The sequence below is a fragment of the Corvus cornix genome, chromosome 6 (assembly GCF_000738735.6).
Source record: "Corvus cornix cornix isolate S_Up_H32 chromosome 6, ASM73873v5, whole genome shotgun sequence".
In the NCBI taxonomy this organism is placed as follows: domain Eukaryota; kingdom Metazoa; phylum Chordata; class Aves; order Passeriformes; family Corvidae; genus Corvus; species Corvus cornix.
In genome coordinates this window covers 18668750-18695310 of record NC_046336.1, presented here as the reverse complement: position 1 = coordinate 18695310, position 26561 = coordinate 18668750, and the positions used below count along the sequence as shown (strand labels likewise).

At 40.0% G+C, this 26561-nt stretch overlaps 2 protein-coding genes across 9 annotated transcripts in view; both read right to left on the bottom strand.

Annotated features, from left to right (window-relative positions):
* Positions 1-537: 537 nt before the first annotated feature.
* Positions 538-21984, bottom strand: ZFAND4 (zinc finger AN1-type containing 4). Of its 3 annotated transcripts, none has more exons than XM_039553962.1 (10): positions 21857-21984; positions 20856-21158; positions 13884-13959; positions 13715-13782; positions 12998-13184; positions 8693-8840; positions 6665-7846; positions 5989-6043; positions 3578-3695; positions 538-1439 (listed from the first exon to the last, which is right to left on the bottom strand). In XM_039553962.1, the coding sequence occupies exons 2-10, from the start codon at positions 21037-21039 to the stop codon at positions 1304-1306; spliced, it is 2154 nt and encodes a 717-aa protein (XP_039409896.1). In that variant the 5' UTR covers positions 21040-21158; positions 21857-21984; the 3' UTR covers positions 538-1303. The 3 variants fall into 3 exon arrangements, with proteins under 3 accessions (XP_039409896.1, XP_039409898.1, XP_039409897.1); XM_039553964.1 differs by having other exon boundaries at positions 3578-3692; XM_039553963.1 differs by having other exon boundaries at positions 21852-21949.
* A 2804-nt stretch (positions 21985-24788) lies between these two features.
* The window catches only part of WASHC2C (WASH complex subunit 2C), a 37051-nt gene continuing 35278 nt past the window's right edge, over positions 24789-26561 (bottom strand). For all 6 annotated transcript variants that reach the window (XM_039553764.1, XM_039553765.1, XM_039553763.1 and 3 more), the window contains one exon: positions 24789-25272. In XM_039553764.1, coding sequence (XP_039409698.1) covers positions 25136-25272 — 137 coding nt within the window. In that variant the 3' untranslated portion in view covers positions 24789-25135. The remainder of the gene's footprint in view (positions 25273-26561) is intronic.

Genomic DNA, 26561 nt, shown 5'->3' with positions numbered 1-26561 from the left:
ACATGACTTTTGATTACCTAGATACAGTGTGGGGGGATTTCTTTTGTTTTGATGGTTTGTCATAGCTTTTTATTAATCTCTTTTTACAGGAACACTTGATGCTTATAAAAATATTTCACAAGCATTAAGGGAATGAAAGAGGAAAGTCTTTCCAGTAGGTACATTCTTCCAACAGGACTTTCTGCAGTGGCTACATGATCATTAGAGGTGTCTCATGCATTTACTGAACTGCCTTTATACTGTATCAGCTGAAGGGGAGAAAGGTTAATACATGCCCATTTGTTGGGCATCCATCTTGCCTTTGCCAGCAAAACTGTAAGACTTCAGGCAGTTTATTTAAAGCACACAGTGTTGGTCACACTATACCTAATGAAGCTGGTGGGAATTCTTCCCATCAGCTTCAGTATGAACAGATATGAGCCAGTGCTTGTGGAAAAAAAAAAAATATATATATATACCCTCCCAACAGAGCCCAACTTTTAATTTAGGAACACACTGTAAGAGGGAAGTTATTTTGTGCACTTATGACAGCATAAACAAGAATAAAATTTAATATTTATTAGAATTTCTTCCAATAACAGCATTCAACATCTTAACAAAGCAAGTTGTGAAGTCTTAAAAAAATCTAGGATTACAAAAAAAGTTAAAATAAGTTGTTTCTCGTATTTAATGGCAACAAACAGGGAACCTTCTATTTAAAAACAAACTTGTCATATAAACAGCATTATTTTAAGAAAATGTGATTAAGATGATATGTAATTTTCAGAATGGACACACAATGTATGAATATCAATCAGAATGAAACAGAGGGGTGGAACACACTATCCCCTTAAAATCTCAAAACAGGCTGTTTGAAGAAAGGGGAGGGAGGAGGATCCTTCTAGTGAAATAACTTAGAAGATACCACGCAATGGACAAAAAACAAGAGTACAGAAGACATTACATGACACCCTCATTACAACACCCCCTCAACTCTGGTTATACAGTAAAGTTAGTAAAGTGCATCTTTAAAGACTTGTCTAGTGAAATAGCTTTCCCAAATATAAAACACAACACGTGCAGTAACAGTTAAATCATAGTGTAAGTTTTTAGAAACTAATTTTTAACCTTTCATTCACTCAAGAAGAAAAGTTTTAACTGCAGTAGTGTTCACATTATTCTTCGATGCATCCTCATGTGCTTTTTTGTTACTTGGCAAATCTTTAAATATGGAGCATGGCAAAATTATGCAGTTTAAGCAAGTGCTTCTCTCAATTCAATACAATTCTTCAATGGCAGAGTGGCCACATGCAGCACAACCATGTCAGATTTTGGGAAGCTTTGGTGCACTAACGATGGGATTGGTCTCCTGCAAATACCTCCGCCCCGCGCTCTTGTAGTCGTAGGTGCAGGTGTGAGTCTCTGCGTAGCGGTGCGTTGCACAGAAGTTGTTTCCACATCTGAAGAAACAAGAATATTACATGTTACAAGCTTTTAGAAGCTTTTAATGCTCTGACATGCTGGGAACCATTTTGCTTAACCATGTCTTAAATGACAGAGCTGTTTGAATTGTCATCATCCTTGACTGGTGACATTAACTGGTAGGGTACACAAAATGACATTTTTCACACTGAATGTTTCAGTTTTGACCCAACAGTCTCTTCAGCTGGGAAGCTAAGCAAGAGCAGTACTCCAGGAACCAACCAGCAAAGATCAAACACACTTATATTAGAGGTGTCTCATGCATTATAAAATTAAGAATGATGAGCTTTGTTTTACTTTCTTTTTTAAGGACCTCACAGAATATTAGTTGGTAGAATTCAGAAGACAAAACCATGGACAGTAATTCCATCAGGTGAAATCCATGTAATGCATTTCAATTCAAAACCACGACATCACTCAGACAATCAAAACAGTTGTTTTCAGCACAACTTCTGTCTGGCATAAATGCACATTAGCCATTTAAGATTAATAATACAGATTCAGTCAGCTGTAAGACATCAGAAAAACTACAGGGAACATAACTTCCTGTAGGACTGGAAAAGGGTTCATCTACCTAATATCAGTTGCAATTTTGATGAGTTAAGATCAGAATTTTTGCTTCAAACTTGACAGTTCTGCAGCTAAGACTCTTACCAGGAGAAAAGCGTACTTTGGATGTTGGATACAATCTGGACAAGTGCTTTACCTGGAGACACATATTGGCGTCCTGTTGCCTGATTATTGATAGAGATGCTTCTTGACAGTAAAACACTGATACCATTCAAAATCAGAATTCTCTTGAAATGGATTAAGTGTTACCCATTGAACTCACACTATAATCCCCTATTTACTTATCTGTCTATCTGGGCTCATAATAAACTCTGCAGCTGTTCCTGAGGCTTTGTGTGCCTGGAAATAAATTTGTTTTTCTTTGGTTCTTGGTCCCATAATCACAACTTTTCTCATAGGATTATATACATATGGTTTATGCTGCTTTCTAGTAAAAGGTCCTATGGCTGCTCCTTTTGAAACCAAAACAAATGCTATTCTTGGAGATGAGCCATTTCCCCCTTCATTTTTAACCTTAAGCAAGCTGCTTAGTTACTTTTAGAAGAGCTTGCAGCTATGTGCTCATCAGGAAAGTGAGCAGTGTCCAAAACTGTTTCAATATCAGAGACTGAAGAGTCAGTAAGGAGACAATTCCTCACCCTGAAATTCTCCTATACAATTGCCCAGTGGCAGAAGTTCTTTCATTTTGCTGTTGGTTGGCATGAACCAAGATCAGCTCCAAATGCAGCCCTCACAGCGCAGCAGCTCCCAACCTTGACTAGCTCATAGGAAACAATACTAAGAAAAAATATCTCGTACTTGAAAACTAACAGAGAGAGTGGGTTTTTTTTCTGTGTTCTTTTGTTGTTGTTCTTGTTGGGAGGTTTTTGTTTGTTTGGAGGTTTTTTTGTTTGGTTGGATTTTTTTGTTGTTTTTTTTACAGTTTCCCAAGATCACCACCAAGCACCAGGTCTCACTGTGTTGTCTACAAGCAATGATTTGGGGGACCAGCACTTGGGTGGTTCTGTGTTTGAGATGCTCTAGATGCTCAAAGGTGACTGAAGTCTTGCAAAAAACCAGAACACACATATCAAAAATTTGTTGAATACAAATTTGTATAAATTCACAAACTGTGAAGATGTGTTGCAATTGGGCCAAATCTGAGGGAGATTTGTGAGAAACTATCAAACCCAGTTTTTCGTCAAGTTGTTAATGATACCATTATTGATGAGAAACTTTGCAGAACATGTATCTGTAGCAGGTTCTTCTCCCACAAGTATAAAATGTCATTGTTCTTTTTTTGTTATCTTGTTCTTTATTTCCTGGTATCTTCCATTCTGTTACCTTCCATTTCTTGGTCTTCCTGGAAAAACATACACCTCAAGAGCACAACAGGGGCAACATTCCTGAGTTTTAATTCCTGCAGTTTTGCGGAACTGAGAACTGCAACTTTCTTGAAGGGTGCCTTTTGATTTGCTATGCTTAAGGAATACTATGCAGCAAAGAAAACTTTTTGGTTAACTCAGCTATCAATTTTAAGTAACAGCTGGTTATATACTCCACCTACCTGCACTCATAGCTGGTTGCCAATCCAGTTTTCTTGCCACAAAGAAAGCAGTGCTTTGACATTTTCTTTTTTGCTTGAATTAAGCCATTCACAGGTGGAAGATGGGTTGCTTCACCTGCTTTCAGAAGTAGAAAGACAGTAAAGACATTATAACTTATTCACAAACAAGTTAAATGTTATCTTTTGAAACGCAGATTCATTTTGCATTTCTTAGGATACTTCAGGTGGGAACCCCAAAGCCTAAAAAGAAGGGGGAAAAATAAACCCTGAAAGCCAAAACAGGAAACACACCTCAAGACCATGAACACCTTTGGAAGAGGCATCACAATGTGGGCCTTAAAACTGTTATTTTGAACACCCGTTAAAAGTTCACGTAAGCAAGAAGTTACAGAACGAATCAATAAACACATCTCTTAATGGTCTTCCCAGACCCAAAATGAACGCACACAGAGCGTCATTGGGAAAGGCCTGTGCACAACAGCTTTACAAAGAATCACCTGGGCATTCTGCTGCCTAGCATCCAATATACTCACTATGCTAATTTGCCAAATAAGTACTGCAACATTTAAAAATTTTGCTGGTACTCCGTAATTGCAAGAATAGTACCGTATTAGACTACAGGCCTCTACCTAGTTATATGGTTACATTAGGCACTTTGCAGATGTTTGTAAAATTTCTATACTTAAAAAAACTTACTTTATTTTTACTTTTTGCCTTGTAATTCTTGGTTGTTGCTTTATTAACCGGAGATCACGTAAAGAAAAGGCATCTCCCTTCCTTCTGCAGAAGTAAGTTCTTTGTCCACAACTTGCTCAAGCGTATTTCCCACATGCTGGGTCAGTAAAGTGAGCAATGCATCCTCTCAAACATTCTTTCAGTGTTTCTATAGCTATATTGTCAGGATGTTCCCAAAAAGTTCTCTCATGAGTTCACAAGTATTTTTCATCCAGCACACTTTTAATCCCAACAGTCATTTCTTAGTTGAGATGCAGCAGACTACACTCAATAGCAGCACCAGGCAGTCACTACACATCACAGTCATCACTACCCACCACTCCCACCCCATTCCTATCCAGCACTGAAACTTCCAGGCAACATTTGTCCACACTAACAATTTCATCATCTAAAAGCACACAATTTCAGAAGCATCAGTTAGCCCAGTTTGTGAGAGAGACAGAGCTCGAAGACAGCTGGCCCTGAGGACCTACTTAAACAGAAAAAACAATACACCTGTCCTCACATTTACGGTCCCTACAGCAACTACAGTGAAAAGTGATCTGTCCTTTGGCCAGTTATACAACAGATCATTACCAGCCACATCTCTCTCAAGAGCCTGCATGATATGACCACACCAACTCATGTCTGGTATCTTTTGGAAAATACAATTTTGTCTGATGTAAGATACACCAGAGGAGTGTCTTCTTCATGGTCCTATCCAAAATGACTCAGGTGCTAGTAGGCTTCCCCATCATGCAGACAGGGCCCTTAGGGTATCACCTCTGGAGCAGCAGAGGACAGGACAGACCTGTTTCCTAACTGACTGCCAAGTCAAAGCTGCCTCTACAGTTGTGAAACAAAGGCACAACCCACTCTTTTAGCAGCTTTTGCTCCAACATTACAATTACATAATTTTTTTCTGTTGCATCTGCTATTTGAACATCTATTTTCTAGTTTATTTTATATGCCAGATCTGGAATACATACCCACCTAAGGTAATACAGAAAGAAAAGAAAACTTGCTAACTGTAAGTCAAAGATACATAGAAGAAAAATTAAATGGGCTGAAAATCCTTAGCTCACTCTTAAGAGTTTTGAAAGCATTAATTTAGACAATTCCTTTCCTCCCAATAGAATTAATCACATAAACAATTAATATCTATGGATAACACATCGATTTTCAATAGATGTCAAGCATTGAGCACTCCACAGTTACCATGACTAGGGTGGAAAGAATGATGAACAGCAAAAAAATAGTGAAAAATCTGCACTGTATCAGAGTTCTGCAGCATCCATGTCCTTATTGCTTCCTCCCCACTTTTTTTTTGTGATAAAGACAATGCTACCAATAAACTTGGCTCTGATTTTAGTAGACTCAGAAGTATTCACAGAACTGATAATTTGGCAACTTCAGCACAGAAAGTCACATTTAGATCTACAGATGACATGCAGGCTTCACTAAGTATTAAAAAAACTAAAAAAGAGTTGCAGTTATGGTCCACCTAAGATCTGGATGCCATCTGCACGTTAAAGAATTGCTTAAAATATTAAAAGATTAACCATGCTATAGAAGTGGAATACAGCAAGGACTCTAGAAGTCAAATGCCTTACAAAGATAGATTATTTTTGTCCTCTCTATGTGTGATATATCAGGAAAGATTACAGTCATCTTTAATTATTATATGAGTTACTTACCTACTCTTTTCCCTACAGCTGCCATACTTCCATTCATTCCAAGCCCATGCGCAGACTAAAAAAAAAAAAAAAAAAATTTCCACAACGAAATTACTAGCAGATGGAAATTAAATGAAAATGTAGGTAGTCTGGTATCAGCTTATTTGATACCAATGTTTTATCAATCTACCCAAGAGGAGTCCAAGACAACAGCACACAAAGTTAAAATTCTGCAATATAAAGCCCTAACCTCAATGACTATTTAATAAATCTCCCCACACTTCAAAGTACACCAAAACAACAAAGTACATTAGAGAGCAGAAGCTTGGCACATATGGTGCCAGTCACTGGGCACACTTTGGAATAAATGACAATTAGTGAGCAGCAGAAGCCAGATGACACTTTTAACATACACACTCATAATTCTATCACTACAATAACTCATAATTTCAGTTGTGAACTGAACAGCCGCTTTAAATCTTAATGAAAAAATTCTTCTTGGACCTGTTTAGATAAACAGGCAGTTTAGAAACCATCAGCCATTCAGAAAACAGTTTAAGACAACCAGGGATTTAAATACACCTCCCGCACCCCATCTGCCTCTCCTGACAAGACACACACACACACAGAGTAGTTTTGTAACATCAGTATCACAAAAACAGGAAAACTTGATTTCTTTGGATGCATTCATACTCACTAGAATATATTCAGCAGCTTCATTTGGAGGAGCAGTTTTCCTAAAGCTTTCTTCCTGAAAATGCTGCAGGTTTGTAGGCAGTGCAATACCAGAAGTCCGAAACCTGTCAGTCCCACAGGAACTCTGTAAACTTTCCCTGTTTGTGCTTCGGGCCAGCGAAGCCAGAAATCCTAAGTTAGTTACAGAACTTGCAGGTTCTTTGGATGCCTTGCTAGCCACATCTGTGATGTCCCTAGCCTCTACTTTAGAAATTACATCAGGTCTTTTGCCAAGTGACTCTACTTTCACACTACAAAATCTAGTGGTCCTAGAAAAAGAGGAGTCTGCTATACTACGTACTTCCAATGATTGAAGCACATTAGGGGAGGCTGTAGATCTCAAGTTACCAGCCTCAAAGCATCTGGGCTGTGCTTGTGGTTTCAGAGAACTGTGATGTGCCACTTGTGGTGAATACCGAAGGGGAGACAAAAGCAGATTTTTCTGAGGACTTAATTCACGAGTACTGAGAAGACCAGTCTCCATTGCTGCAGTGCTCAGCACTTTGCCAAGAGGTTTTCTATGCTGCTCTACAACCTTAGAATCTTTGTCTCCATCAGGCAGTTCAAGTTCTGGGTTCACCTTTCCTATGTCATAGATCTCACTACACTGTTCAGCAGGGCTTGCTTCTGTTAAAAAAGCAAAAGCATCTGGTTCAGGTAGATGTTCTTCTTCCGTTCCATACAGTTCCACGTTTGTTAGACTTGGAAACAAAACAGCATCCTCCTCACTTGCTGAGGTCACATTTTCAGATGCTTTTTCTGAATTTGCAGGCAGGGATGAAACAGGAGTCAGAATACTATTTGTAGGTAGTTTTGCATTTTCTAGTTCAACGCGAGATATTTTCGGTGGTAACCTGATGCTATTGACTGGCTGAGACCAAGAGTTGCTCTGCCAAGTGTCATCTTCCTTAAGGAAGTGATTAGGTGTGGATGGCATCGTTCTACCAGCAGTGGCCAAAGTAGCCAGTGCTGAAAGTGCATTTTGGGGAGATTCCGACTGATGCAAATTCCCAGGAGGAGGTAGGCACGACTGTCCGATATGGGGGAGCACTCTTAAAAAGCGGTGACGGGCAGCAGCCACCGAGCCACTAGGTGGTCGAGGAGTCATTGGAGGGCGAGGCTTCACCTTGACAGTTTTCTTAGGCTATTAAAAAAAAAACCAAAGCTCAACCAAAATCACAAAACATGGATACAAAAGCAATTAGTATTTGAATTCCAGTTGTGCTCAGAAGACCTGACTGAAAATACATTCTGAGGAATTCAGACAGTGTAAGACCAGAAAAGAGCATATCATTCTTTCTACTGCCTTACGTATTACTAGCCATCAAGATTTCACCCCAACAGCTGAATAATAAAATCAAAGATTATAATCAGGAAATGTTTTCAATAAATAGGTGACATGTCAGAGAAATAGAAAAGGAAGCCAGAATGTCATCAAAGTTATCCAGAGGAGCTTCAGATCTCAAACACAACAAAAAATGAAAGAAAGTATAATCTCTTCATTTTACATCTAGGCAACCTAGTCGCACATGAACACCAGTGTAATGTTTTATCTTCACGATAGTATCATTCCCATATTTCACTTTACAGGCTTTTCAGTAACAGTGTATCTAATGAAATTCCATTTTAAGAGAAACACTGACTTTTTACCAGAGCAGTACTGCAAAACAATGCTACTTAAAGTATTGGAAGAAAAAAACCCCAAACAAACAAAACCACAAAACCCACCCACCCCAAAAAACCTACCCTTGCAAATAAATCCAGGACCAGTAATGAATTCTTTGAATGAGGGCAGGTAGGTCCAAGGAAAGCCAATGCCCCTCAGCAGAACATTTATACAACAGTATTTACATAAACAATAGTTGAGAAATCATCTACCTGTGATAACTTTACTTCTCAAAATGGCAGAATCTGATCTGCTTTTTAGAAAAGTCAGCACAAGGAAAGCCCAAGCCATTTTATGACAAAAAAACTGAAATCACAATTTCACCTTTTTACTCAGATTCATGTTCTCCATCTTTGCCTTGAGCAGTTTCATTTTATTCATAGTAATTGAATTCTCAATAATCTGTTGGCCAGAAGGTGATGCCTCTGTCTCATCTTCATCATCAGCATATAAATTATAAACTGAACCACCGCTGAAAATAAAAGAAAGTTTGTATTCATCCTCTAATCAAGTAATTGAATTATGTCTTCAATGTAGAGTATTCTCACAACTAGGAAGTCATATCCGTAGTTGATCTGTTGACAAAACATTATGTAAAAACCGTATGCAAAGACATTTCAAATCCATTTATCCACATAAGCATCCCTTATAAGGGCAAAGTGATGTAGCTGAAATCTGAACATAGCCACGCTTCTGGGAAGTTGTTATATCATATACAGTTGGTTCACACTCACTATATATTTCCCCCACAGAGGGGATATCCAGTTCCACAAATGTCTCCTGAAGATATGGCCAAAGCTGTTAAGTGTGTGACTCAGACAACAAGCTGATCAGTTTTCCAATTAACCAGACACTGGCATGGAAGGAAAAGTCCAAATTTCTATCCATCCTGAGGGGTGTTCTCACCATAAATGGAAATGGAGGGGTCACCCATGTGGATGTGATATTCTATTTCTCCTTTTCAAAATAAAAAAAAAAAAAAAAAAAAAAAAAAGAAAAAAAAAAAGATCAGTTTAGGTTTCCAAAGATGCCAAAGACTCTCACATTTGGAAAAAAAAAAATAGATTAGAATTGCTAGTCCCAAGACAAAATATTTTAAGTCAGTAGTCACTGGAAGTTTATAGCATGACATTTCCTTCTTCCATTCTGCATTTTAACAGAATCCAAAACCTCACCTCAAGGTTTTAAAAATCAGCATCTAATTTGTTTTTCCTATGAAGCATCAATCAGTAACACATTCAGCATTTGACAGTGAAATGAAAGAACCATTAGGAGTGTCCAATTCATTACAAATTGATGCATTTTCAACACTGTAGGTAGTATATTTTGAAGAGTGTTTTAGTTCTTCCATTAGGTTGTCAGCATCTAGAAATCGTGACAATCAGGCAACTCCCCGAATTCCCCTGTGTTCATAAAAATGTTTTAGTAGATTTAGCTCAAGTTTCTACTCTCCAAAAGAGATCAAGGAAGAACTAAAAGTGTCATGTGGAAGTCAGTACCAAAAAAACCCCACAACCCACTAATTAGAGCTGGCATCTTACCTGATTCTTGGAAATATTCTGCTGCCCTTAGAGCCAGCATTTTTTGCACTGACTCTCCAAATCCATTTCCTAAAATGTAGCAAAATTCCAAAGGCAGCACAGCTGGGAGACAGCGTGAAGAGCAAGACAGCAGCAAATTCAAAGCAAGAGTCAACAAAATAGACCAGTCATTTCTTACCAAAACCTGAATAGGTCCACATGAGGACAGTCAGCATGCCTATTATGTATACATACTTCTCCTGGTAAAAACCCAACACTAAAAAAAATTATTTCAAAATTTTAACTTTATAAAGGTTTACATCACCCAAGTCAAAAGAATTTGTTGAACTTCCTTTCCTGCAAGGTAATGATAGAAAGCAAAGTGGTATGTTTCATGTCTGGTTGGTTTTTTGGTGTGGTTGGTTTTTGATTTTTCTTTTAATGAAAAAATAATTGTTATCTTTTTGTTCAATTTCCTGACAAACAGGGGCCAAAAACACACACCAAAAAAAAAAAAAAAAAAAGACTGACAAAAGGATTGTTTGCTTTGATGTGATTGTAAGATTATAAAAGTTGGACAGGGAGTTTTGATAATGATATTTTCAGCCCATTTTACAATGACTAAATTTTAAATTGACTTTGTCCATAGGTGTCAACATTCCTGAGCTCCTGCTTGTAAAATGCATGTCTCAAAAATTATTAGCTTGCTGAAACCCTTTCAGCACCAGTGTCTGCCAGTCCTCCACCACAACTTCAACACTCTTCTTCTAATCCAGAGACAATGCCCACTGTATGCATTTATACTCTTGTCAAGTTTTAACCAGTAACTCAATCGCAGATGAAATAAAATTATCTGGAGAACTATAAAACAAAACCAAAACCAATGTCTCATTTCTAAATTTCAGTCAATGAATGCTGCTCCACATATCAGCAGTGTGAGAGAGGCTGATAAACAAGTGCTTCGAAATGCTTAGTCACCAATATACCCACATATATGAACACAACTGTCAGTATGCAAAATAGTAGTACTCAGAGTGACCCATAGCTTTCCTCTACAAAGATCAAACAAAAAGGTCTGATTTGTTTCCATTCTCTCCTCCCTTTGCTACTTTTCCCACTTCCCACAGTTTCACCCAGACATGATAACAAATTAAAAAATTTGGATTTCCTTCCCCTCCAAATTACTATCTGCCTTAGTAGAAAAGCTAATAAATGAACTCCCATAGAAAGCACAGAAAAATAGAAACAACTCAAGCTGAATGTTTTCAACTCAGGTGGCTTCCAACCCAACTGGTTCACTTGACCAGTGACAGCATATTTCTTAAACCCAATGTATTTGACTTTTCTACGTACTGCTGTGCTTTGAAAGGCTTACCCAGGTAATTGCAAGAGCCAAGAGAGTGTTTCACTCCTCCCATTTGCAATGTTTAGCCAATCTCAATTAAATTACTATTATACCTATACACTTGGATTACCCAATGGAAAAGTACAAAGACTTTCAGACTATTGTCCACACTAGTTTTAAATGGGGAAAAAAAAAAATACACACACACACACACATTTGAACATGTAGGGAGATACCAGGGAGCCCACTCTATCCATTCAATTTCAAGCTCCTTATGACAACTCCTTTCACAAACTCACAGTATAGCAACCCCAGTCCCAGCTTTTTGAATGGGTTTGGATGTTCACTAGAGTCAGAAGGTTAAATAGGAACAAAGTAGTAACAGGCAGGTTAGCAGCAAGAACAAGAATTACACCAGTCTACTCATCTTTCCAGAAGTGCCTGTAGCCCAGTGCAGCAGCAAGGTTCTCAGTTCTTACCAGTTATGCTTGTTTTAACCTATTTCAAACAGTACCATATGTGGCTATTTACTGAAAGAGTAGAGGGGCTGAAAGAGAAAATCACAGATCTAAAATATTTGCGTCTTTTCTCTTCCTTGTATATCAAACAAGTCTTTCTACTCTGTATAACAATGTGGGAATTCAACTTTGATATTTCTTTCAGTCTGTGGGTCTTAAGTATGGATGTCTTATATTTTAAGAGTAGTATCATTCTGAATACGAGCTGAATACAAACCCAGTACAAAGCTCTTGCTTTCCCTCTGCAAACAGAAACAAGAATAGTTACTTAAAACAGCTTGAGCCTTAGCCTTGGAGAAAACACAGCTAGTGCCCAGAAAGGGAACTCCTTTCCTCACAGCTGTACAAATATTAAGTTCTTGAGGGGATAAAAGACCCTACCCAAAAGCTGCAGTATAAAAACAGAATTCAATCGTTTTTAATAGGTATCAATTTTGATAGTTTTAGGAAAAAGATTACCAAACAGTTTACTACAATGTAGTAGGTAAAGTGACACACCTGTCCTCCTGATGGTAACAGCACTGGATTCTGACAGCAAATAACACAAGCTTGGTACTTCAAGTAGCTAACCCGAGGCCTAATAGCATCCAAAGGCTGGCTATATTGGTAATTACTTCAGTAGATTAAAAAAAAAAAAGACAAAAAACAACATACAAAAAAAACCCAAACCAAAATCCATACAAAACCAAAAAAATCCCCACCCCACATAAAGCACAACAAAACCACCCTTCCCTTCAAACCAACCACCCTCCTAAACAACAAACCAAAAAAAGCCCACAGGATTTTGCACTGCCAATCTACTATCTTCCTGACTAAACATTTAGTCAAGTCATATCCACAGAAAAAAAAATTTCTGTGAACAGAGAAATATTTACAAAACTAAACAAATGCCTTAAGATGTTAGAGAAAGTGCTTAACAGAAGTTTCTAATATCTAATAAAATACTGATTTGACTCTACTGCAACATGCTCCTTCTCAGAACAGGCTGGAATGTTGAGAATTGCCTGAAGTATGAAGTCAGTTTTAACTCATTATATTAACACACACAGTGATAAGAGAACCATCAGCAAAACCACTGACCACAAAGCACTACTGTGCTGTTAGACAGTTACAAGAATTAAATAGCCCCTAGGCAATAATTCTTGCAATATGCCAGGTATTCTTTTGATAAAGTCAACAAATACAGCTGAAAATTACACAGCAACCCACTTTTGAAGAATAATATAAAGATTAAAACCAACTTTACCTCAAAGACTCAGACAATGGTGTTAAAGTGCCATCACCCCGGTCAACCACACGGAAGAAATTCAACCGATCTCCTTCTCGATACACCAGGAAGGTAACTTGTTTGTTGGATGGCCCTTTCTCCCAGATCTTGTCTCTAGCAGGATCCATGTATTCAGCCATTTCCCTGATAGGATCTTTCACGGGAACTATAAAGACAAAAAACCAAAATAAAACCAAAATATTGTTATTGTTGTTTTGATCACCTCTGAGAGCTCAGCTCAGTTTGTAACAGGAATTCCCAGCCTAGAAGATATGCTGAGTTTTTTCCCAAGTGAAAATTATCATTGGAATGTCTTCATTTTCACTCCTATACAGACGATCCACATAACCAAGTTTATTGTGTGACTGTAGCAATGCCTGACTCTCATCGACCATATTTTAAAAACTATTTGTATAATGACATTCCAGAATAATTTTTTCTTCAAGCGAAGAGTTGCTGATTTTATGACTTGATGATTCTATACATATAAATATACTTAATTTAAGAGTAAACAAAGTGCACTTGATATGTTAAGTAAGAGAAGATGGGGAAAAATATCCCCCCATTTTTGTTAAGTATTTTTCCAATTAATTTGGAACTGAAGTCTGATTGTCTAAAATGCTTATCTAAGAGAAGCTCTTCACAGTTTTAAGATGTTGCATGAAAACCACCATCTTTAATTTACTTAACACCTACCTCGTCTGGTGTTAACAGGTCCACCTCGCATAGCCAGAACCAACTTCAGAGTGCAGCCTTCTGAAATGCTGTAAATAACAATAAATAAATTTTTATAGCATTTTCTGTTGCTTATGCTAACAATTATTTAGAAACATTAATTAGAAACATAATTTTATTCTATACTTACTTATAATCATTCAAACAATAGTCATCCTTCAGTTCCATATTATTCCAAATTAAGTGCTGCTGAGAGACAGGAATACCTACACAAAAGAAACAAACAAATGACTTAAAATTGGAGCTTGGCAAGAGGAGTTAGCCTCTGGGGAGTTTTGCTTTTTGAAGAGTATGCAGCTGATGGATTGAAACTGGATCACAGGAGAAAGAAGAGAGGAAGCAGGACAAGGACAGGCACTTGAGCAGTCTTCAGCTGTGACATCCAACCTCCAAACAGTTATTAAAAACAAAGACTTTCAGAAGGCTTTAGCTCACACACAAAGTTCAATCTTTTGGCTCAGCAGAGGGTGTGTAGAAGTGTTCAACTGCTTCAGGCTTATTAATACTTGCTCTTTTTCTATTCATCAGGTAAGGGAGGTTTTTTCCTGTTATCTGAACTTCAGAACTTTATGTCTACTGACAGGAAACACAGGATAAAACTTCTACCTACAAAACTGCTGAATAATTTAAGCACAGACTGGCATTTTGTATTATTCACAGTACAGACATAGTCACATTAAGGTGACTGGTGGCAGCTCTCTAACCATGGTGAGAACTGCAGTTGTGTTTTTATCCGTGCTTGGTTTGGGACCTCAAAGTTGGCATGTACAGTTCAGTACCACAGCAGTTAATTAAACTTCATCCTACACACACTTTTGTTTTGTTCTGGGTGCTTTTTATGCCATTGGAATGTTATTTTTAATATCCAGTAATACTCATTTTCAACTCAAATTCTGGGATGATTTGGCTATTTTTTGTTAAGAGAAAGTAAGCATACTGAATATTTGTTCCTTATTAAAAATTCATATTCTACACAAACAGAATCCAAATTCTACACAACTTCTGCCTGCATAGTCACCTCAGACACAGATGCAATATACATTAGAGGTAATAAGCAAACGCTGGTACAATCTGAGGTCTTCACACATTTTTATTGGAATGCTACCATGGTCCAAATTTTGGATAGAATAAAAATGAAGACAGTTATGAAAGGATGAGACATCTCAGACCACCAAAAAAAACCCCTTCCCTCCAGCATCAAAAAGAAGTTGCTCGTCTAGTGAAACCCAGGCAATTAAGATCTTACTGTGCATTCATGACAAATGTTAATTAAAATGTACATCTATAGAGACCAAGAATTACTTTTTCAAAAAGTTCTAAACACTACTTCTCATACTAAGAGACAAAACCTATAAAGGTATTTTCCTAAAGGTTACATTAAAATAATCTTATCCTATATTTTTATTCATTGCATGTTCAGATACTTAAAAGGAAATGCAATTGGCAATGCTACACAGTAAGACTTCCCTAAATACATCTGGCAGGAGGGGAACACAAAGATCAGTGTCTTTCAGATAGTTTCCAAAACCATGTAAGCTTCTGAAGGCTTGTGAGAATGCTTAGCAAGCTGTGGCAGGAGATAGCTAAGTAGCCCCTTCCTAAGTAGAGGAAAGGCATAAAGCTACCAAAATCCATCACTGGCAAGGAAGAAAGGGGACAAGATCCTGTCTGGTCAAAGTCCAAGCACATTAAACAGGCAAGTAGGAGACATCCCTGTGCAGAAGGGGGAATGCCCTTTGGAGGAACTGTCATTGTTTTTCTTTAGGCTTTACGGAAGATGACAATTTCCTCTTCTCAGCACAACTCATACCCAATCTTCCCTGTTCTGAATGACCAACACAACTTTACTCCATTTGACTGCATTTAACAGGAATCTTATATCCTCTGAAGTCCACAGGACATTTATAAGAATAATATGTTCATACAGCAGACTAACATAACTGCCAGTACACTGCCAGCTATTTAATAGCTGGTTATTGGTTATGTTTCAAGTCAGCAGTATAAGCAAAAGAACAAGCTGGCAATAGCCACCGAGTCTACAATAAAGTTTTTTGTGTTGTTTTGCACTCTTCTGATTACAAACAATCTGATTACTGTCTGCATTTGTTATGGCTTCAGCAGCCTCCAAGCAGCAATTTCCAATTCCTTTGATAAACTGAGAGAGTATTTGTTAAAAAGGCTGGCTTGCAGCTGGCAGCACTGGAGTGAAACATGTTTTTACTCATTCAACAATGACAATGTATTTTTGATGAAATGAACAGATGAAAAGAGGATACTCTGCTGTAATTGGAAACAGACATGTCTTTATTACTTACTCCCTTTTATACTGCTTTCTTAGAATTCTGTATTTATACACTGAGGAAATAGTATATGCTTTATAGCTTCAGAAGCAGCAAAATATTCATCAGCTGTCTTTTTCTGGATTATAGTAAGGATTTCTTGAGGAGACATTTACACATGAGATCAGCATGGACAACTGCCAACAATAATGAGAACTGTGACATACACATCCACTATACCCTCTCCCTGAGTAGTACATGACAGTATCACTGGCCTGCTCTAAATCAGGACCGAGAGGTAAGTAGGGCAGTAAGCTACATCTCAATGCTCAAGTGGAAATGAGCTGGCCAGGTGATGCTACACGAGGATAGAAGAGTCTGCAGACTACCTATTGAAATGGCTGCAGGTGCACTGACAATCTGACCTACTAAAAAGGGGGGAGGAGAGAAGCAGCTACCCTATCCTGTCTCTGAATCAGCATATCACATACAGCCTTAAGTTTCCCTCCCTTACTCTTCCCTTTTGTTCACCACAGAAACTGATTTGGTCAAGATTAACACAGGGGAAAAAAAATTCCTTGTAAATTTCAGAAAAAAACCTTGATTTTAAGTTGTGGGCATAAAGTTCCTACGTTTAAGAATGCTACAGACATGTCACTGACAAAATCCAAACAGTGCACTTATCTTTCATTTAATGTTGAAATTGCTGGAGCCTCTGTTTACAGACAGGCTGGGCTGACACTATTATTTTCCCCCACAAACTGGCTAAATTAGTAAGAGGTGCAGAAATCCACAACTTAAAGCAGCACAAGCTTAAAAAATGCTTCATGAACTTCTAGTCTCTATCAGCACAGTATACAGGAAAATCATAAAGCAAATAGAAGATGCAGGAGAAAAGTTGTAAACAGAAAAAAGCAGGATTGGTTCTGTTAAAAATTTATGACACTTGTGCAAGCCACTTACTCCAATCCTGGCAGAAGCACAGCTATTTTCTCTAATGCAAATACTAATAAATATCATTATGACATACTCTGAATTCACAGAATACTGAAAGAAATTACAACATCCATATGAAGTCTGCTTGATGTTCGTCTAGTTCCTTTTATTTAAGGTGAAGCTGCTGTACACAGGCAGCAAAATAATGACAGCAAAAAGACCAAAGAAAAATAACAGCTCACACGATGAACTGAGTACACACACATATACAACAAAATTATTGCTGCATCTGTCATTTCCTACTGAACACAAGGGAACACCTATTGAACACTGAAATCAAGATGTACTTTGAAAGCTAGTTCTCTTTTCCCCCTTTACAATCATACAAGAACAAGAGAACACCTAAATTTTCTTTTAAAAAGGTCAATGTTTCCACGTACACAGATCATAAAATTCAGTGGCAAGTACTCACCGAACAAACCATGACCAAGTTGTTTTTTTATTTTAAAGCTAACTATGTAAATTAATGTCCTAACACTTCACACTGAAGAATTCCAATTAATTCCTGCAAGCTAATAACAGTAATACCACCACAAAATCCCAAAGCCCACCTCCTCCCTTGAGACTCAATCCTATCTTTCCCAACAAAGATGCTTACAGGTATTATCTATGGTTCTTTAAGAGATTAATTAACCACTACTATGAATATGCTACCTGAATGCTCTGTCTTTAAAACAGTGTAATAACTGGTATTTCTGAATGAATACTCAACTCTGCCCAGCCCAGCAGCTACAAGGACTTGTGCAATGGAGAAACCAAAGAGAGATCTCAGTTTAAAAAACCCTATTACTTCCTCTTTCAATGAAATCCTGTTTTTTTTAAGTTCTACTTGTGTTAAAAGCTCAGTCTTTCATGCCACCTTGAAATTCAGATACCATCCTATCTGTGTCCATCAACACTGATTAACAAGTAAAACCAATGGAATAGGTAGCACTGCTGGTAGTACTGTGTGTGTATTCCAGCTTTTATGACACCAGTAGAGACAAAGGGAGCTATTTCTTCCCAGGTGAACCATTTTAAAAGGCTCAGTCAGTGAATCTGAGACTAGGAGCAATTTAGCCCTGGGGCTCCAAAGTCAACGCTGTAACAAATCTCCTGCTTACTTCACAGAGAACATATTTGAGGACAAATGCCTGGATCTGATCCAAACACACATCAGATATGCTGTAACTTCAATTTATGAGTAGAAGACTTGCACTGAAATTTCAGATGCATTAGAACCCGTAAGTTTTTATGTGTATTCTATACTGACTAAAACCACTGAAAACATGGAGCTCTTTCTTAGTAAGGTACCAATGTCTAGTACAGCTGTCTAAACAAGCCTTTCCATATCAGATCATTAGTAGGCATCAAGAATGACAAACAGTATCTGAAGTAGACAAAATTCCTAACATGCCATCCATATTATGCTTTTTTATTATGGTGAAGACAGTCTACAACTATTGATTTTCCAGTTGTTGACAAGATCAATTTGTCTTGTTTTAGTTTTATTATTAGCCTTTTACAATTACAGGCATGGATAACATTTTAACAGTTTGTTAACTTCTGATACAATTCTAAATTTTTTTCTTGGAGCTTTCAGGTCTCGGCTCATTTTTCAAATTGTCTCCTTTGCTTACATACTATCATCCCCAACATCCAAATGAAGACAATACACATACTAGGGACCTCATGTAGTCTTCCAGCATTGTAGGAGGCATTCTCCAACCAGAAGTGCAGCTTAACTAAGAGAGATTCACACCCCATGAAAGCTGACACAATACAAAATAAAAAGTGAAAACCAGCAGCAGAAACAGGAACAGATGAAAGCTTTCTCCTTCCCAAGCTAAATCACAACAAAATTACTTCTGAATTTTTGCTCCATCTGGGTGATTTATTGCTCAAACTTGTGCACTATAATAGGAACTCTGTCACTGAAAAATTGTTAATTATTTTTTAACATACAATAGCAACCCCAAGAGCAACATTAAATTAACTTGTCATTGTGTATCTGTTTCCTCCACACGTAACTGATCAATTTGTTTTCACTCTGCCTCCCACAAATCCTTAATCAGAACAGTACAAATATTTTAACTCTGTTATGGAGTATCAAAGTATTTCAACTGACTTCTTACAAATCAGTGATAAGCACCAGTGAACTCATCTTCCACGTTTAATGCAATTTACTTAATATTAATTCTATACAGCAGGCAGCCAAGCCATAATTACTCACCATCCTATGAACTACAACATGCGAGCAAAATTCCAGATACGCAATATTATAACTTCATTACTGAGCTGTTCTTCTAATAAGAAATGAGGATTCTTTTGTAAGTTGTAGGCATAACTGAGTATGGCTATTCACAGTCTCACATTTGGGACTCCAAGGAATTCAAATCTCTCTTCCTCACATCTCCCACTGATCTCTTCATGTATCCTTTAAAGCTCACTCCATCGTTTATACTACCCAGATAGCCTTCTGTTCTCTACTGCCTATGCTATCTTTTAATTCACTGTTAGCTAGCATTCTGTGCATCTCTCCTATACCTATATTCAGTTATAGGAGAAAAACCCCTTTCCTTTTCTTGCTTCACCTCTAGCCTCCAGGAGCATCTTGACACATTCTCTGACACGCAATTAATTATGGCCCTGTCCCCAGAAAACAAAAGCCCATCCACACACAGCTGCACTAACATGCAATCCTACATGGATGTAAGCTCCAGTTATCTGCACGGTGGAGCTCCTACTGGGTGGATCTTACTAGTAAATAGTCCCCTCTGTTGTTGCAATGCTTCTGTGTTTTAAGTCTCATGCCAGCTGTCTGGGCTTTTTTTCCATCCACTAGAGCAGATTTCCGTAAGAGGAGTAGAGTATCCTATCCAGCCTACAGAATCATGTTACATCTCCCAGAGGATGGGTTCCACAGAAGGAGAGAAGAGATGAAAGAGACAGAGGGATGAAAAACACGTACAGGTATACTAGGGAAGGAGAGGATCCCTTTTCTTAAAATCAGCAACTCACAAATTCTACAGCTATACAGTTCTTTAACCCTTCCAAAGTGAAAAAGAGGATAGAGGATGCAACGCTTCAAAGTAGTTAAACTATGTATATCTTAATATTTCAAATCACATTCTTTCATGCACGGTCATCCTCATTACAGAGGAAAGGAGGTAAGACAGGACTAACCTACACCTATTCTTCTTGCATAAGCATCAAGACTGGCCTCATAACTTAAAGATTTTTCACTTGGTAGAATGCATCAAGTTTATCATTTTAAGACAAAGCATTGCTCAGCCAGATGTCTACCAGCAAAAGATCACTCACCTAAACAAAATTCAAATCAGTAACTTAAAGCTGCCTTTGGGATTTGCCTGCACTGCAGTTGCTCTTGTGACTGCAGTATCATAAAAAAACCATAAACTGACTAACCTAATCAGCAACAAACATAGCAGCAAGTTTAAAGTATGCTCAGTTACTCAATATACACATATTGCATGGCTCTGGTTTATAATCTTGCTAGTTAACAAACAACTTGGGTCAGGGAATCCACAGACTTTTTAAGATTAACCTTAATAACTGTATTTAGAAAAAAAACCCCAACCAACACATCAGAAGAGCAAACATACCAACTCCAGTGAAGCCTAAGCCATGAACTTACAAAAAAAGGAAAGAACAAAAAAACAACTCAACTTCAATTAAACCTAAGCCATGAACTAAGCACCGAGTTTTTACACATATTGCTAAACATGACACTTAAGTTTTTTGGTTTGATTTTAGCAATCATGAGTTTTAAAACAGGACTTCTTCTAAAGTGATACAGTTTACACTGAAACAAGAGAGAATAGTACCTTCCAATCTTTGAATTTTAGCTTTCACAGAAATAACTGTTTCAAAGGGGGAAACTCGCAGTTCAAAGCAGGTTCCTGTAAGCGTTTCAATGAAGAGCTCCATAGTTTCATAGAAAGGAAGTTTGTAGTGAAATGGTCCCATATTATCTTTATTGAAAAAAGGAGGCTCTTTCTTGTCGGCCATTAGAAAGGATTTACAACTTCCTTGTAAGAAGATCTGTCAGGAAACTACATTCCACTTCTAGCCAAGGCAGCTTTGAAGATACGTGTAGCGCATTGTTGTTCATCTTTAGGATTTTTCACCTATAAAGCAAACAAATATAGTTCTGACAACATCTAAACGTAACTGTTAAAGAGAATTCAAATTTATTTTATATAAAATGATTGTTAAGAAACATTGTGATTGCCTAGTAGGGCAAGGTAACCACAAATGATATTAGCAATGTTGTCGTTTTAGGGCTCTAGTGTCAGCACTCCAGACGCAACCTACTACCTTTGTTATTTCTGTTCCCACAAGCGACATGACAACCAGACGCCCAATGCCTCCTGACAAGAGCTAAGCCCTCCTCAGTCTCAGAGCCAGAGAAAAACTCCGGAAAAACGTAAGAACAGGGACTGGTCCGGGCTCAGGGAAGGCAGTTGGAGGCGGCAGCTCAGCCGTGCACCCGCCAGCGGGGCCCAGCGCCGCACCGGAGTGGGGGCCGGACCCCGGCAGCCGAGCGGAGCGCCCGCGAACAAAGGAGGGCGAGCAGCTGACCCGTCCCCGCCGCCACCGCGCCTCGGGGCGGCCTCGCACCCCGGGCTGGCCGCGGGCCTCGCCACCACTGCCCCCGGCCCCCGTTTCCTCCCGGGACACGCGCCGCGCCGGCGAGGCCAGGCCCGCGGCGGTTTGAGCACGGCCCCTCTGCCCCGCCGCGCTCGGCGCTGCCGCCGCAGGTCCCCGCAGGAGCGGCGCTCCCGCCGGCCCGGAACCCGCCGAGCGAAGGCGGGTCTCACCTCACCTGCCGCCGCCGGGCCCGCTCGGGGGGAGACACAGTTGCTCTCCCCCCGCGCCGCCCCGCCCGCCGCAGCTGCCGGAGCCGGCCGGGCCCGGCGGGACGCACGGACCGGGAGCGCAGCCGGAGCCGCCCGGGGGGGGCAGGAGCAGGAGGCGCCGCCCGGCAGACCCCGCGCTGCCCCGCCCCTGTGACAGCTCCTCCCGCGGGCCAATGGGGCGCCCGCTCTCACGAACCTCGGCCAATCAGCGCCTCCAGCGGGCGGGGCTCGCGGTGCCTCAGGGGTGGGCACCCGCCGCGCCGCTTGTTGTGGTCGTTAGGACGCGGGGCGGCAACGCGTGCGCAGGGAAGGACCCGGATACACTTCCCCATCCCCTGGGAGTGTTGAAGGCCAGGCTGGGTGGGGATTCGGGCAGCCCAGGCCGTGGAGATGTCGCTGCTCAGGGCCGGGGTGGATAACGGGATGGGCTTTCAGGTGCCTTCCGCCCCAAACCGCTCCATGAGTCTGCAACGCCCCCAGCGCTACCGGTGGACACGTGACAGCGGCGGCGGCCGCGCTGCCTCCTGGGACACGGAGTGCGGGGAGGCGGCCAGGGCGGATTAAGGCTAAGGTGGCTCCGGCGGCTCGCCTCGGCCCTACCACCGCCGGCCTTTGCTCAGGGCCAGCCTGCAAAGTCAGCAGGGACACTTTGCGCTCAGCCCGCCAGGCTCCCAGGCATTGCCGGTGTGTCCAAGCGCAGCGCTGGGCCCGGGAGGCAGGGGCGCGCCGACTCCTAGCGCGTGCAGCCACCCCGCTGTTCCCAGCCAGGACAAGAACATTCCCGGCCCTGGCAGGGGCCAGGCACTGCTCTCGGGCACCCTTCACTGAAGGTCAGCGCTCGACTGTGCTCCCGTTTCAGCGTGAGGTGGCCAGCGCAGGCTCCAGAAGCAGCGGGTCCCTTGGATGATCACAGGCTAGAGAAAACAAGCTTATCCTATTAGCAGGTGCTAATTACATTAACCACTTTACTTTCCATTTAGGTTTTAAAATATGCAAGACCTACCTTGACTTGCTGTGAGGTTTCAGGCCCAGTTAAAACTGTGGCTTTTCAGAAGCATGTAGCAGGTATGGGAACCTGTCAGAGCTTCTGGATGCTGTAATATTGGGCCTTCAGCTCTGCCCTTCCCAGAAATACGCAGTCATGGTTTATCGAATTTCCAAAAAAAAACCCCAAAAAACCAACACAACCCAAAACCAAACTCTATAGCCAGAACTCAGTTTAAAAAGCCACCACTCAGACCAAGCCCTCCCAGAAGTGAAGTGCCTGGACCAGGCTCTGTCTGTTAAAACTGAGGAACGTGCATTTTGATATGTGGAGACACAGGGAAAGGCACAGAGACTCCCTATGGCAGTTTAGAAAGACCAGGTGGGAGGAAAGGTTCTGATCTACATGACAGTGCAAGTTTCTACGAAGAGCTTTTCTCTGCTGAGCTTTCACATGAAAGTTTAAGAAACACTAAGGCAGGAGGCTTTTTTTTCTTCTACTTCAAGAGCTTTTGGCCCTCAGGGTTATTAGCTTGTGAACAGCCCTCTTTGCAATGCTAACAGAAGTTATTAATGTGAAGGGGCCAAGAAGAAAGATGCAGAGAAGAAACAGAAGAATTCACCATCTTTTTCTTCTTTCCTCCATCGTATCTTTGAAGCCCTTCTAAGCACAGAAGAAAGGAGTACAGAAGCAGTCCAAATCATGTATGAGGCATATGCAGCAGACGCAATGCCTATAAATAAAGTTCAAGTGCTTTCACTGTAGACACCCATTTGCAAATAGCCCCCGCACTCTTTTTCAAGCTTCTACTCCCAGCTTACCCCCCCCACTTAACATGAATCATTGCCAGGCCCACCTATGGCGCAAATCAATACATCATGTTTGTCCTTTATCCCTTCCAACCTTTCCTTCTGCTTTACCCTCATTAGTGCTAGATGTTTCAGCTGTAGTATTTACCGTGCCTGATCCAACTTGACAAACAAGACACTGAAGCAGGTATCTCAGAATGAGGACTTCAGTGCAATTGGGAATTGATCTCAAAGAAGTCCTGTGAGCACATGCTTTAAATTCACAGCACAACAGTCTTAAGAGTCCAAGATAAAGTAGTACATCACTATCATAAAGGCAGTGAATCTAGTCAGCATTGCAGGCAGTCACTTGTACAATAAAATAAACATTTGATCCTCCTGCATTTAAGCATTTGCTCTGGTTGTATGCATACAGGAGAGCAAGCATCTACCACTGGGTATAAAGTATGGTTAATGGCATCTGTTCCAGAAGGGAATCTAGAAAATACAGGAAGCAAAGTTAAACCAAATACATCTGACAGAGGGATTCCAGAGCAGCAACCTCCTGTATACAGCTTACACTCTGTTACGAATGAGAAGGAAAAGCAGACAGCAAGCTTTAGGCACAAAAGAGTCTCTGCATAAAGTATGGATGTAGGCTTGTTAGCCTGCAAGTGACCAAGTGTGCTCTGTACAGATGGGTTTTGTGCAAAGTGTTATCTGCAAAACTCTGGCAACTCCATGCAGGTGAAATCTCATTTAATGGCCTACAGCTTGAACAGGAGACACTGCTAGGTTTCTGTTGTCTTCATGGAGCACTCGGTGCTCATTTGTAACACTCTTCCTGGCAGAGAAGTATTAACTGTTGTTAATTTTATAGCCCGCATTACCTGCCTATATGAAATAGCTCATTCTAGCTGGTGTCAAGTCCTGCTCTGAGATTTCCTAACTGCTTCATTCCATAAGAGAAGCTGTACCTGATACTAAACCCAGCCTTACCCTCCCATTAGCTCAGTAGGTGGCAGCTGACCCATACAAGGCAGGGTAGTGGTTTTGGTTGCTTTCAAGTCATGATGCAGACAGTCTAAGCAACAGGTAAAGAGGAAAGTAAGACATGCAGACAGATCAAGTTTAACAGACTCCATTTACTATTTATCAATCATTTTATCTATATATCTGTTCAATAAAACAAACTATACTTTATATAATAGATTACTTCATTGCAGGTATTGCACAGGCTATATTCATCTTGGCGCCATTGAAACATGATAGCAGGAGGTTACTGTATTTTTTAAAAAATATATAATTTAGCAGAATTAGACTAGCACAAGAGAATACTAACCATTTTAGATGGGTAATCTCATTTAAATATCCATGTCCATCTCATTCCAGCTCTACTGAATTAGAGAATCCAGAGTATTAGTACTGGACAGGGCTAAGGAAGGCTGCTTCTCTGTAACACATCCCCTTGTCTACTGGCCTCCAAAGGCATTCAGCGGGTCATCAAATGTGCTCAGGATCTTGCTTTCAGATTTTGCTTCTGAGGCTGCTTGGGAAGATCTGGCTTTGGGAGTGGGTATCTTGACTTGGCTGCTAGAGAAGATATCATCTAAAGAGGGTAACAAAAAAAAGATTTTAATGAGAAGTGACTACTGAACAGAAGCAACATTGTACATGAGAGACTCCATCACACAGTGGTGACTGCCAAGGACATTCTGTGATAAAAATGCTTTCCTGCTACTTGCAATTCTGGATGCATTTGTAAGGACATACGTGGGAGCCATTAGCTGTAAATCAGATTAAGATTTTTTTTTTTTTTCTTCTCAGGAGACAGCATAATACTTGTATTTTATAACAAGTTCAGGCTCTCATAAGTATTTGAAAAGTACTAATAAATTAAAGCTCCACAATAAATTCTATCAGGCAAGTGCCAGATAACATCCCTTTTATCTAGAACATTAGTGTCTGAGGAACCTGAGAGATCCAAGAGCTGTGAGGTTGTTGCTAAAAAAAAAAAAATCAGAAGAGGAAAAGAAGGTAGTTACTAGTGACTACTGTGGTGATATCCACTAACCATGAGTCTAATCTACAGCACAATAAGAACATAATATAAACCACATAAAAACAGACTATGGCTAAGATGCAAAGAAGCAGACAGCTATAACCACCATCCTGATGAATATTCAAAAAGTCTAGTCTACAGTCTTGAATCAAAGTTTCCCACCATCTTCCTCAATACAAGCATTTCTGATGTGAATAACTAGGACCACAAAGTGGAAAAATATCACACGGCCATTAAGGCCGAGGACACCAATACATAGAAATTTAATCATCCAACACAGATATCCTATGTTAGCTGCAGAGCTCACAGTCCTGCAGTTCCTGCTGTGACTAGAACTGCTTATGTTTAGGACTGTGCTCATGGAAAGAGATGAAGCTGCTACCATACATATGCTGCAGGGTTTTCATGAGGTTTTCTAAGCATACACAACAGTATATCTCTTACTGTAAACTAAGAAATTTAGGATACTCAGATTATGCAGTTGGAGTAAAAACCAAAAAAATTACAAGACTTAGATATGACGATCACCAGTGATTCACCAGGCCAGTGTAAGTAGAACATAACTGGTCTTGAATCCCTATTAGGAAAACACAGATTTTATATATAGCCACTGAGACTAGCTGGTCACAGCATGGTGCTAATAACACCAAGGCTGTGGGTTTGATCCCCATAAGGGCCATTTGTGTAAGAGTTGGGCTTGATGATCCTTGTGGGTCCCTTCCAGCTCAGAATATTCTGTGAATTACTAGTCCAGAGTATAAAAACTAGTATTTCAATCTTCAGCACGTAGCCTAACCTTGAGCAGAGACCAAGCACAATGTGGTCTGTCACAATGT